Here is a 14,451-nt window from a genome sequence, read left to right as displayed (position 1 = left end):
GAACAAAAGCAGGGAAAGAAAAGGGATTTCAGTTCCCCCAAGCTTAAACACAAATTCTATTGCTTACGAAAATGCAAAAATTCACAAGAATTTCTGTTCATTTCTCTACCCCGTAGGCAAGACACAGAAACAGAAATGACAGTGGAAAAGGGGAAAGAGTAGGAAAAAATTTGTTTTGACTTATCCAAAATTGAGCCTTGGGGGAGAAGGTGAAATCAGCAAGATACAGTCACCTTGAAACTATTCCTCTAGCTCCAAGAGTTCTGATGCTTTCTGATGTGTAAACAGTTTTCTGCAGAATAAGTTTTTATAGAACTTGTGACTTGTGATATTTTATTTTCACCTCCTGTCTTTCAAATATTCTTTTAATAATAATGGATTAGAGCTTATCTGCATCCTAGCCAGTTTTATAAAACTAATAATTGCTGAAGGTGGGAGGAAAGCAGCTTTATTTGCATTTAATTTTTTTTAAAAGAGAAATTCTGCCACCCTCTGGACAGAAACCAAAGATCTACTTCTTAGAGATCACCACAGAATACTGTTTTAAGTAACTGCCCTTGAAAATAAACATTTATTTTTTAAAATCTACCCTGTTTAAAAAAAAAGGAAACGAGAGAAATAAAAGTTGCTTTAGAAAGCATAGACAATCCCTGGGGGAAAAGGTCATTTTAAAGTGCTATATTGCCTCTAAGAAATTTTTAACTAAAGAAAACAGTGTCAGAGCACATTAGAGAAAAAGCCTTCAGCATTTAACTTAAAATCTTTCCAAAATCACTTTATAGCCTATTTCTGCTCTCCAGTTCTCAACAGCCAAGATGTCTCATACAATCTCAGCCATGATTGCTTTCATACAGTCACCTTTATTGGTTTTAAAAAAAATCTACATATACGTTCAATATGTCTTGGTTTTAACTGGAACAGGAGAGCAGAGTGAGATTTCAGCTACAGTTGAGAAATATTAGCCATAAGAGCATAAATGGGCAGCTTATTTCTGAAGCTCTAATGCACTGGCATGAAGTACTCAATAGCATGTAAATGAAACTCTCAGAAATGCAGGGATGTGATAATTACCAATAATAATACTGGGTAAATCAAAACACATGACATGCTGTTTTTATAAATAACCAGAGAAAGGAAGCGGGAAGACGCAGAGTACCATACCTGGTTTTAACAACAGGGTTTAGATGCTTCTGGTCGTGGAGGACCTTGGCCAGCTGTTTTTGTAGGAACAAAACCTTTCCGTGGGCTCCTTGAATAAATGGGTGGTCGAGGAGATGTGTAACGGAAGGGCGCTTTTCAAAATCCTTTATAAGACACCTGTTCGCAAAAATCAACAGATAATCCAAAGTACAATCTTAGATACCTGGCTCCCCTGTGAGTATGGGAGAGAGGAGAAAAGGGGCATTTATAAAACCCGACCGTTAACCTAACATGGCTCTTCTTTATTAATACGTTCCAGAACATAGAAAAGAAAAATCTCTATTAGTTGAATTAATTAAAACATCAGAAATCTATTTTAGTTTGTTTTAAGTACCTGCTAAAAACACAGTCAATTTGATCTGAAGCACTCAAAACACTAAAAAAATATATACTGGTCAGGCTGAATTTCCTGTCTGAATTGTCATTATAGAAAAATATTTACAATGGAGACAAGCTGATTAGTCTATATACCTTATTTTAGAAGCATATAAAATTACATATTATCACATATTATTACATATAAAATTACATAAATGAAAAATCCTAATATATGAAATGTCCACTATTTGGTGGTGAGGAAAATACAATTAGTAGTTTACAAGGAAAGAAACTAATCATAAAGAAACCTTCACAGAGAAGATTCAACACTTTGATTCTAATGTCTTCTGAAGAACAGGAAGTGATTACAGTATAATTCAGAAATACTGGAATGGAATTATGCAAACAGGGAACAAAAAGTCCATTCAAAATGGTAAAAACTGAGTTGCATTTAAACTGCTCTGCAGTTAATTGGTTAAAACTGCTCCCGTTTAACCATTTTCTGTTTCAGATTCAATGCCCCTTTCAGAGAAAACAATGATTTAGTACATTTTGCTGTATGCTCTATGTTATTAAAGATGATTTTGACACAAGGAAATTTCTACTGAAATTGAATCTGATGAATACTCCTCCAATTACCATCACATTTTCATTCTGAATAGCTGCCCTTGACGGGAGAAAGAAATTTCAGCATCTGCCCTTTTAAGCTATCAGTCTTTAGCTCACGTAGGAGGCTTAGGATAAATACTGGATGCCATTCTGCCCACTCCATGAAATAAATATTTCCAGTTTTTCCAACAATAACATGCCGGCAATATCTAAAACACATTTTAAGTAATGAAACGCACTGACAAATGATAAAAGTTCAGCCTCATCTTGAACATCTTTTCAAAACATTTAAGCAGAGTTCCTAAAACAATCCTCAACTGTTGGATTTGCAAAAGGCTTTAACCTTTGCAGTTTACACTTCGAACCACTTCCACATCTCTCACCTTTTAGTCCTGAAAAGATTTTCAGTAAATTTCCCAGTTACTCCGTTTTAGAAATGATTCAGGGGGTTTTCTATCTATTGGACTGGAGCTTTCAACTAGAAAAGCCAAACAAACCTAGATTATCACCATTCTGCCTCCTGCACGACTATAAATACCTACCCTGTCATGGGAAGAAATCAATCATTTGACTTTAATAGGTTCAGGAGCCTTTTGTATAATCTATTATTTTTTCCTACCAAAAAAAAAATAAAAATCAGTGCACATGTTTTAAAAAATAGAATGTTCGTATCTTTACTCCAGCGATCTTCCTTGGATTCCTTGTATGTTCGTCTGTATATGGATATGTGCCTATGAAGAGAAGATAATTGCTCATGTTTCCTGGGGATGAAAGAACCTCTTCACAGGTACATGGTCAGTAATACAGGTGGCCCCGCCCTCCTGGCTTGAGGAATGGTGTACGAAAACTCCTCAAATAAAAACAGTCTGTGTTTCTGCCGTAGACGAACATGGGAACTTCGCACACCCCTCAGAGCCTCAGAGGGAGTCAGATGGACGTCCAGGAACCCCTGGGTCTCACAGCTAAGCCCTCCCAGTGCTCTGGGCCAGGTCATGTCATATCTGTTTCTCATCACGAGATATACATACCTCCTGTATCTCAGTATATCCCCGAACACGAGGAGATTTCTTAATAGGTTTATCCACCTAATATTTCTCTCTCTTTTTTTTTTTTTGCTTTCTTCCTGCATTAGTTGTTGAAGTTTCATCTGACTGCCACCCCAGCACTGTTGAAAAAGGAAGAAAGAGCAAGAGCACCGAGGCAGCCCCCAACTGCCTGTTGACTAGTGCTGATACTTTAAATGAGTAAACTCAGGAGCTGAGACTGAAGGTGGGAGGTATGACAACTAATAGAAAATCCATAGCATGCGAATGGGAAAGTGAGCTGGAGCTACCTCTACCTCCCTTCTCAGAATAGGTGCCTTGGCACAGTGTTGTAGGTGAGATCTGAAAACAAGGTCCTTCTGGTACTTCAGTCATTAAATCTCCTTAGAGAGCGTTTGAGAGAGGCCAGGAAACCCATACTCCAGTCTTATTTTTTTTTTTTAAAGTCTCTATTGGAGTCTGGGGATGCAATTAAAGGTGCTATATCTTGTTTCATAATTTTAACATTCAGTGGAGAACCAAGGTTGCCAACAAGGTAGCAAAATCATTTGGTATTTTGGAGAGGATCTCTCTCTAGGTCACAGAGGGAGTAAAAGAAATAAGGACTAACTAATGAATTGAGACAATCAGACAAGGGAGAAACTAACAGTGAATCTGTGGTCCCTTCAAGATCCAAAAACTGAAGATGCATACTACTCTCTGGAAGCAATGATCAAGAGGATTTGTTCGTTTTCTCAGTAAGACCCAAGTGGGCTGAATGTTATACCACTGGATCAGCAAAACTGAAACCGAGTGTATATGGGAAGAATGCTAAGCAGAGTTGTGACATATCCAATTGCATCGGAGGATTTTCAGGAGAAGGGCATGAAGACCTTGAGTGTATAGCCTTATTCTAAAACTCTCTTGCATACTTTTTTTTTCTCATGGGGAGCAAAGAGCCAGACTGAAATGGAATTATTATTTTACTGATAAATTATCATTTTACTGATAAATATCTTAGGAGCAAATATAGCTGAAAATCATGTATTACTAGATACAGTTCATTCTGATCATATCTCATTCGCTCAGCAAACATTTATTACACAGCTAGAATTAGCCAAAATAAATTAATTCATAAAAAATTATCTCTTTTCCTCAAGGATCTATAATCTAACTGGAAAGATAGAAGGACGCAAGAAACAAAAAGTAGCAGAAGCCAGTGATTGATTATATATTTAGAATAAGCAATAATCACCCCAAAGCATAGGGTTTTGAAGCTAAGAGATAAAGATTTTCTATTTTAACCCCTCTTTTACAAAGTGAAGATGTTAAGGTCAAGTGCTGATAGTGATAAGGCCAATTTCCTGACTCCAACAGAAAGAATCCTTACTACTCTGCAATGTGTTGTTAAAGGTGGCAGGGATGCAACATGCAGAACAATACTGGGGGCTTGGCAGGGCAGGAAGCTCCAGTCAGGGAAAACTAGTGAAGCAGGTGAGAACTGAGCTAGGTTTGGGGGAAGTTGTGGAATTAAATTGAACTCGATTGGTGGAGAAGAAGTAGAAGGCATTTCAAGGTTGGCAAACTGGATCAGCAATGCAAGAAGCCTGAACTGTGTAGCCAGGAACTCAGGAGGCCACCAGAACATTCACCTTCACCTTCTAAGCTGCCTCCTTTGAATACCTAAGAACTTTAGTATCTTTACCAACTTTAACTAGGGTATACTCTTTATTGCTTAAGACTTTGCAATTTGATGTCCCAAACTCACTGTTATGCTCGTCAGTTCGTCATTTCCCGTCTTATTCTCCTTCCAGGCAGGGATTTAGTGGATTAAGATAGAATTGACTGCTGGGATCTGTAAGAACTCCTGACAGCATCCATGTCCTTTTTTAAAGCATGATAAAATCCTCTAACTTGATATGAAGAACAAACATGGAAAACTAAAGAAGTTATAATACGCTTATTCATTTCAGGATTGCTTATTAAATCAGAAATTGCAAATTCCAGATGCAGAATATTTTCCCCCAGGTGGAGATTGAAAAATTTTACAAGAGAATGCATAAAATGTCGTTCTCTGTATGGGAAATGAAGGCCAGCCAGTGTGAGATGAATCAAATGAAACACTAGACATGTAAAACCTTCCCCTGAAAATGAAACTAGTATTCTAGTCAAAAAGGTTTGGGAAACATTGGTGATTCTCTAAACCAAGTAAGTCTGGTGTTTCATAACGCATGTGAGCATATTAAATAATGGGGTAAAGAAAACAGCTTTGTTTTGTTTAAGTTTATGTTTCCAAACTACTTGACCACAGACCCTGTCTGTGTCAATGAAGTCATGGCCCTGCAAACGATACCTTTGGAAGCTCTGTTGTGAGAAATCAGAACTAGGCTTTTAGAATGGGTGGCAGAGTCCTCATCTTAGCTGACTGAGGGGAGACACTCAGTCCGTAAGTGTCACCAGCACGTTTGAGACATGTATTGGTTCTGCAGCAGATAGTTCCTCAAATTTGGGATATACATTCCCCAAGCTCAGCTCTTGCAAGAGTCTTTTACTCCAAAAAAAAAAAAAAAAGAAGGATAAGAAATAGATTTAAGAAATAGTACTTTTCCAAAATCATCAGTATTCATTTTTTCTAATCATCTCTTAAAATCTGGATTTAAGTGTGGTTATCTCTGTGCTAAGACACAAAACAAAAACAACAACAACAACAAAAAAATAGAAATTTTACACTACCAGATATATTACCTGAATTTATTCTGAATTTACAAGGCCATGTTGGGTGGTTTGAATAACATAGAAAAGTCCACTAGGAAAAAAAGGAAGCAAATTCCAGCCTTGAAGGAAATTAATCCATTACCTAATTTGAAATTCTAGGACTTTCCATCATGCTTTCTTGACTGAAGATTAATTTTCGGAATTCATTAGTGTCACCACATTAAACACAGGTTGTAGCAGCTATTTGCTGCAATCTCTTGGCCTGGCTTCTGCTAGAAACAAGTAAAAAGGAGGTATTTCTTAATAAGAAACAAGGTCGGGCTTCTGCTCTGGGATCTAGAGCTGGCAGTACCTGTGCTTTCTGTTCCCAAACAATAATGCTGTCGAGACAACAGCTGCCTTGTTGCTGTAAGCTGCCATTTCATAACTAAAAAATCGAATGCCTGCAAGAGGGAGCTATTTATCAAGAATCACAGATAGATATTCACTGATGAATAAAACACACTTGATAAAGAGCTGCTGAAAAGTTGAAAACTAAAAATCCTGGTGAACTTGGTGAGAAAAGCATGAGGGCGAGTAATCTTATTCCATACACTAGGGTAATACTACATGAAAACTTGGGATTTATGTCTCTTCTCATTTATTTTTTAACATTCTTTTATACTTTGCCGTTTTCTCATGGGCTTGCTACTTAGATTTTTAAGTGTTTCCATTTGTATAGAATATTTTCGATCTGAGCAAACATTTCCTTGCCCTGTGAGGTGTTGTGCTGCTCTGCCCTTCCTATCATCATCAGACAGAAGCCTGAGTGACAAAAGAGCCCTCTGCATCAGGAGGAGAAATCCTCCAGAGGGTACAATAATTATAGGTTAAATATCGGAGCCCATGGTGCTCTATCTTGGAAGGAAATTTCCATTTAGAAGACAGGACTATGACAAACAGGCATTCTCCCAAGATGACTAATGCCTCAAAAGAAGGCAGGCTGAGAAATTTGACATTGCATATGTTATTTTAGCAAAACACCACCTCCCTGTTTGGTGGAATATTTAAAAGCACTCCAGTTTTTGTTAAGTTTGCAAATATTGCATATGGTGGTGTTTTAAAGTCTCACTGGTGAGAACTAAAACTGCAGGCAAATTTCACAGGTAGGGTGGAGAAGTGGGGTCCTAACCTGAAACAGAGAACCAAGAACCAGGCAGTACTCAGCAGGCAGGTCTACAGTTATCAATCAGAGAGCAACGGTCAAGTATTAGCTAAAAGAGAAAAAGGCCCTAAGAAGTTAAGACAGAGGGTTTTAGAACAGGAATCTCAGTTTCCTTTTGAAGTGGGTAATAGGAAGAGATTTGGTGTGGCAACATTGGAGAGAGACTGCAGGGCTACAGGACAACAGGGAAGCTGCCATCTTGCCTGAGATACCCGGGCAAACAGAATACAAATGCAGGGTTAGCAAGATCAGCAAGTCAGCCCCACATTTAGACAAAGCCGTCAGCACTGAAAGTCCAGAGTGAGCCCAGGGGAACCCAGGAAAGAAACAAAAACGGAAGAATATGGCATTTTCTAAAGCCAGAGGCTGGGGACAGAGAAGAACAACTTTCCTCACCCAGAGAAGACTCAAAGAAGGTGAAGAAGGTGATAAGAGAAAAAGTGTAGGATGGTTTGAAGCTAAAAGATAAAATTGAAGGACAGAAAGGGCAGAATCTCCCTCCAGAGTCAAGAAATGTGCACCACAGTGGCTGGAGAGAGTCTCCATGCAAAAACAAAGCCCAGAACTGGAGGGCTCCATGAAGGGCAGACAGCTGCAATGTGGAATCCATAATGACTCAGGGTTGCAGCCTGTGTGACACCTGTGGACACAAGTACCTCTTTAACCTATGTCTCTGATCCTGTGATCAATAGTCGATAATTAGAAAAGCCCAGACTAATTCATTTTATTCTTAGGGAAGATGATGTGGTAACAAAAATTCTAGATCTTCAAGTACTTTTTGTCTGGGGACAAGCTGGGGACCACCACTGGAAGGGGCTTAGGGAAGAAGAGCATGCCACGGACAGCAGGTGGAAATCTGTCTGGGAGGAGGAAGGGGTAAAAATGCCAAGCAAGTAGGTGAAGTGAGGAGAAGAGCCAAGAGGAACCAGGCCAGAGCCAAGGAACAAGTCAAAATGGGGTTCAGGGGACACAGAAGCTGTCCAAGGAGAAGCTGATGGAGGGCATAGTAGTGGAGGTACGGTTTTATTATTGTTGTTATTGACACTTCTTCTGTTTAAGCTGTGCTTTTGAAGTTGCAAAGACTAAGGATGAGCATGCTCTCCACTGGGCATGCTGAGGAAGACCCCAATTTTCATGTCCTAGGATTAAGGCAGTCTGAAGGACTGGAACCAGTGGCCCCAAGTCACCACTTTCCTAACCCCTTCCTTTTCTTTCTTTCTTCCTTGGTTGGGAAAAACATTTTATAATCAAACAGATATTTCTCCAGGCAACTCCAGCCATGTGGTTTAGTCAAAGTGCCGGAAAAAAATAAACCATTACTTCATCGCACAGCCCCAGCAACTAGCATATGGCACTGTTAAGCTGTGTTCAAATCCCACCCTCTGATTCAAAGAGCTGCGATGGCTCCATCTTTCAGGCTGCAATGCTGCCAATTCCTAAGGGTCTGAATATTCATTGCTGCTGCAGGTGCTGCTGAGTCTCCCTGCAGCAGCCAAGCCGCTGCCTCTTGAGCCTCTGCGAGGGACTAAAGTGGGCCACTGATCGATCCTAGACTCAGCAAACCAGATGTGGGCCTTGGCTTCGTTTACTTCAGGTGGAAATTAAGAAAATATTTACTTGAAGCAGTCCAGGAAGAAGCAATCATAAAGAAAAGTGATGTCTGAACCCAGAAGGAAATGGTTATAGAAAATATGTGTGAGTCAGGGCAAAATTATCTAGATGTTGACAAGTCCATATTTTTAAAGTTATTAGTCACTGTTAATTATCAATATAATATAAATTCAAATAACATATGAATAAGTTATTCATATAACATGTTATAAATTATTATTAATCTTAAATATTTAAGTCTATTGATTTATTTAAATAACGATATACTTAATCACCAAACCCATTATTTTCCCAAACATGACACATGTACTCATTTGTTTAAAAAAATGATGCCTAGTATTGGGGCGGTAATATATAAAGGTTAAAAGCCAGGGGTTGGAGTCAAACCCAACTCTACTTCTTATAGGTATGTGATGGTATATAAGTCAATTCAATGCTCTGGGCTTCATCTGTAAAATGGTAATAATATTATTGTGGGGAGTAAATGAAATAATCCATGTACAGTGCCTGGACATAGTGAGCACTCAGTAAATGCCAGCTCCACAGGCTAGCCACAGTACTAGGTGGTGGGGACACAGTCAGTGCATTGGAGGAAGACAGACATGGCATACCCACTCCTAAGTATAAGAGCGATGAAAAGAAATGTTAATATGCAATGGTTCCTTGAGTTAGACTTCAATAATACTGTTCCCATTAATAAACTACCTTTTCTCAGTGTAATTCCTCTACTAAGGACAAAATTACTATTTGACAGATGTCCCGATCAGAACTTCCAAAGTTCTGGGAAAAGGGGTCTTTCAGAGTCTGACAATTCAGCAAAAGCAAAGAACTTTGCCATTTTCAAGTTCAAGCCTTCGGGCACTCCTGGTTTTGAATGTCTGGTTGATTTCCTTGATTCAAAAATCAATTTCCATTTTGACAAATAGTAATGGTCTGCTTCTTAGTCCAGGTTTAAGTGCTGGAGGATATATGAATTCTAATCCTCCCCTTGATCCTACTTGCCATGCTGCCCAGAATTAAATCTATAATTCTCATTTGTATGCATTTTTTCCCTGAAAGGGGAAGCAGTGGATAGTACCCAGCCACCTCCTATAAGAAATGAACAGCCAGTTCCATAGAGCATGAGCATTCCATGTTCCAGACTACCCTAGGACTGGGGTGAGGAGTGGGAGGGTGCAAAACAACAAAAGATATTATACCTCCATAAGAAACTTATCTTCTGGGGTAACACCAAACTTACACACATGAAATATTTAGAGAACCAGGTGAGATTAAATTCATAGATTCATTCAAACACTGACTAGGTATTTACTGTGAAAGGTACTCCAATAAGTTCTTGGGGGAAAAGATGCTTGGAATGAGAGTTTAGCTTTCATAGAATTTAGAAACGAGAAGAATAGATATGAACATAAATAATAATTCAAGGCTGAGAAGTGTAAGCACTAGAAATACTCAGATACAGTACACAATTCTATCTAAAACAAGTGTTTCACATGAGAGTTGACACTTGGGTTTTAAAGGATGAAAAGAATATTGACAGGAAGTGCAGGGAAGGAACATTCCAAGTGGAGAGTACAGAAGGGATGGAAGCCCATTGGTAAAATGCATGGCTCATATGGAGAACAGAGTAGAACAGGATAATGCGATTGTAATAGAGATCAAGGTAAGAATCTGTCTGAGAAAACCTTATTCAGAACCTAGAAGGCTCTGGCAGAGAGCTAGGCTTTTCTTTCTTAGCCATAGTGAATGGCCTTTTTTGAGCAGGGAGATAACACAATTAGATCTTTGCTTTAGAAAACAAAGTTGCACCACATTAGAGAGTAAATTTCAGGAAGGGAGATCCATTTAGGAAATATACAGTCTGAAATAAGGAAATGAGAAAGAGAAAGGTGATAGTTGTAGCTGTGGAACTTGAAAACAAGTCAAGGATGTACAAAGTAAAAAGGACCACCAGTGGAGTCTTATTAGGCCAACCTAAATTTAATGAATGGATCTGTAGCAAAATCTTTATGAACATAACAATTTACCTTTACCTTTAGGCCCGACTATAACCTCTCTCAACAGAAACCAAAAGCCTTTAAGTGACCGATTCGATGATCTCTTTTTAGTTCTCATGCTACTCAGCCTCTCTGTTCACTGATGGTCATCGTCGACCTGCCCCACCTTCTTGAAACATTCTCTTTCCTTGCCTATAGTGATGCTACATCTTTTAGTTATTCCCTTACTTCACTAACCACTCTTGCTCATATATTTTCACTACCAGGTAGAATAAGACAACAAGGCAAAGGAGATAGGCTATGCAAAGACAAGGCAAAGGCAAAAAAAGAGTGGAAACAGAATGACATCATTTATGCCACTGGCTTGGAACTTGCTACTCAGCAACCACACACTTTGCCTAATGGATCAAATTTACTGAGCTAGATAATTTAAAGAGAATTTTTATACTATGTAGAAGGCCATCCCTACACTTGAAGACTCACAATCCCAAACAAATCTGCAGATTCTGCTTAAAATAAGTGGGTTTAACTTTGTGTACATATTCGACACAAAGTAAAAATTAAAAGTGTAAGAAGACCAGCAAAAACTACTCCATAAAATTTATAGTTCATTAATTAATTCAAATGACTTTTATAACAGCTTTGATGAGATATAATTCACAAACCATACAGTTCACCAATTTGAAGTATACAGTTCAAAGAGTTTTAGTATACTCATACAGTTGTATGACCATTGCCATAATCAATTTTTAAAACATTTTATCACCCCCAAAAGAAACTTTGTATCCATTAGCAGTCACTTTCCATTTCCCCTCAACCTCTTCAGTCCTAAGCAACTACCAATCTACTTTCTGTTTCTATGAATTTGCCTAATCTGGACATTTCATATAACATATGTGATCTTTTGTGACTTGCTGGCTTCCTTTACCCAGCATAATGTTTTCAAAGTTCATCCATGTAGTAGCATGTATCAATATTTCATTCTTTTTTTATTGCTAAATAATGCTCTATTGTATGGATATACCATATTTTGTTTATCCATTTATCAGTTGATGGGCATTTGAGTTGTTTCCACTTTTAAGCTATTATGAATAATGCTGCTATGAACATTTGTGCACAAGTTTTTTATGTGGACATATATTTTCACTTCCTAGGTATATATATACCTAGGAGTCAAATTGATCATATGATAACTTTATGTTTAACCTTTTTAGGAACTACAAGACTGTTTTCCAAAGTGGCTGCATCATTTTACCTTCCCATTATCAGTGTATGCAATTGATTTTTAACACTTCATCTTGTTCTAGAAATAATCTAAGTCACCTTATATAATATATGTTTAAATAAAAGTATGTGCAATAAGGCAAGATAAAAAATAATTAAAACCAGAAGAGAAAAATAAAACAAAGGGGAAATTAGGAAACAAAAATAGCAATTAAAATACAAAATAAATTATTTTGTTAGAGGTGACCACAAATTTGGCTCTGGGCTCTCTAGCAGCCAGTGTGAAAGAGAAAAGGCAGTCTGTTCTATATTTCTTAAAATCCATGATATAAAAACAGACCGGCTGCTTGGAGAACTATGATGAGATGATGATGATGATGATGATGATGATGACAACGACGATGATGATTGGTAAGGAGACTAGATATATAGCTTTCCTGAGTTTTCATAGAAATGACTCCTTATAATGCAATGAATACTGTTTCCTCACAGTAAACATGGCCATGAGTTTCAGAGGGCTGTTTTTTACAGCACTCTTCAATTCCAACTTATTCCTTCTATCAAAGAACCATCTAGTAAAAAAAAAAAATCCTTGCGTGGCCAATACAAGAGCTCTCTGATCTTAATCCAGGCCTAAATCTACCAGTGACTTGGTGAATTTTTACAGTCAGGTCCCTTGATTCCTGACATGCTGAATGTAGTGCCCAGATGCTGGCACCCATCAAGAAAAGGAAAGATGGGGTGCCAAGCTACTATGGCCTGTTCATTGCAAAGCAGATTGCAAAAAAAAAAAAAAAGTTTAGCCCATGAATTAAAAGCAGCTCAAAGGAGGGAGCAATTTAATCCTACAGGTAGGGGTTGGAGGAGGGCGGGAAGAGCACTGGAGCATCACACAGGTGGGTATGAAAACAAGGGGACAGTCCAATTTGCTCTTAAATGATGACAAAAATAGTTCCAATTTCTGGCCCTAGTACACAGTGGAGGTGGAGGTGGGAGCAGGATTAGATTAAGAGGAAAGATAATGGCCTAGAGCTTTAATAGTCTTGCTGGCATTGTGTCTGCCCACATTTAGCACCTTTCCTTAATGTATGTTTTTTTTTTGGTAAAGACTTCAATTGACTGAACACTTCTCTAGCTGACTGCCAATGATATGGATATAATTAATGGAATAAAATCAAATTGGGGAAAATAAACTAAGTCAGATTTTTATGAACAACCTAACCCCTACTGAAAATCCTGGAGAAAATATTGTCAGATAATAAGTAATTGCAAATGTCTTATGCAAATCAGGATTTTGCACAGCTACTGGCTGCCTTGGTTCATGTTCCTGAGGACACAAACCACACCATGCCTATCACCTGTCATCCCTCTGCCCAACTTCTGAACAAGTTTCCAAGGGCGATGAACCACAAGGTCCAAACGACTGCTTCTGTTGCTCTTTGGAGAGACAATTCTTTCTGAGGAAGCCACTTAGTGCTGCGTCTCTGTGATTTTAGACAAAAAAAAAAAATGAATAGTTCAACCCCCAGGGACATAAATCCAGTACCTTGTTCAAGTACTAAATTTTCATAAGATAAAATATTTTTCTTTTTTAGGCAAGGGAATGAATAAAGATACTAACTGCCAAAGAGAGCCTGGGGAGTCATTACTGTTCCTCCATTAACTTGAAGGAGCAGAACAGTTCCATCTATTACCTCAAAGCACCATCACAGACCCTAATCCTTGCTGAAAAGAACTCTGGGCAGTCAAGCCTTTGATTTGCTGAATAATAGGTCCTCTGATTAACCCTTGCAAAGCAAAGCACTGACATTGCAGGAAACAAATGTTCCTGGGGATTGAGTAAGAAAGGGGGTGGGGAGGTTGGGATAGCCCACTTCCCTGCTCTGGTACCATGGCATGTCCTAAGCTTTAAGCCACTGAAACTCAGTGACAGGCATAGATAGGTGATATGGAATGACTGTGTTGGAAAATATACTCATAGCAGCAAATCAGTGACACGAAAGGCTCTTTCAGGACCATTTACTCACCCACCACAGTCTAGGGCAAGCCTCTTTAACTCTGGAGAGAGAGAAGAGGGGAGAGACTAAAGGAGTATGAACCATGACTGGGAGGAAGGGAGAAATGAAAGGAAGAGAGGGAGTAATGCTAGCTCTGGCAGTTCTCCAATCTGTTCTAATTCAGCAGAAGATATCTATCATTAAAAAAGGTGGTTGATCCTCTTTGTAGGATCCTATTACTGGAGGCAGACAACTGTATACTATATTACCAAGGACAGGCAAGGGGTTAGATGGGTCATGGGTTTCACAATAGTGTGCGTTAATAAATCATATACATATTAGACTTCCTGCTCATTATATCAGATAGTGAGCTGAATGATTGAATGTATGACACAGTGGTCAGTTATCATGTGGATGATATAAATTCTATTGTGCTGAGGACATTTATCTCCATATTGATCTGGCTTTGCTAGCAAGGATCATAAATTACTAGCCTTCCATAACTGTATGATAAATACTCTAATAACAGAATGCCACCAACTCCTGTTTCCCAA

At 38.5% G+C, this 14,451-nt stretch overlaps 1 protein-coding gene across 1 annotated transcript in view; it reads right to left on the bottom strand.

Moving 5' to 3' along the window:
• MYO3B (myosin IIIB) overlaps window positions 1-14,451 on the bottom strand; it is a 361,097-nt gene that overhangs the window by 208,692 nt on the left and 137,954 nt on the right. Inside the window, exon 10 of the mRNA XM_039855816.1 lies at window positions 1,162-1,317. Coding sequence (XP_039711750.1) covers window positions 1,162-1,317 — 156 coding nt within the window. The remainder of the gene's footprint in view (window positions 1-1,161; window positions 1,318-14,451) is intronic.

Source organism: Pteropus medius, unplaced genomic scaffold (assembly GCF_902729225.1).
Source record: "Pteropus medius unplaced genomic scaffold, Ma_sr-lr_union100, whole genome shotgun sequence".
In the NCBI taxonomy this organism is placed as follows: Eukaryota; Metazoa; Chordata; class Mammalia; order Chiroptera; family Pteropodidae; genus Pteropus; species Pteropus medius.
Note: the sequence above shows the minus strand (reverse complement) of the source record. Positions and strands in the feature narration are given on the sequence as shown.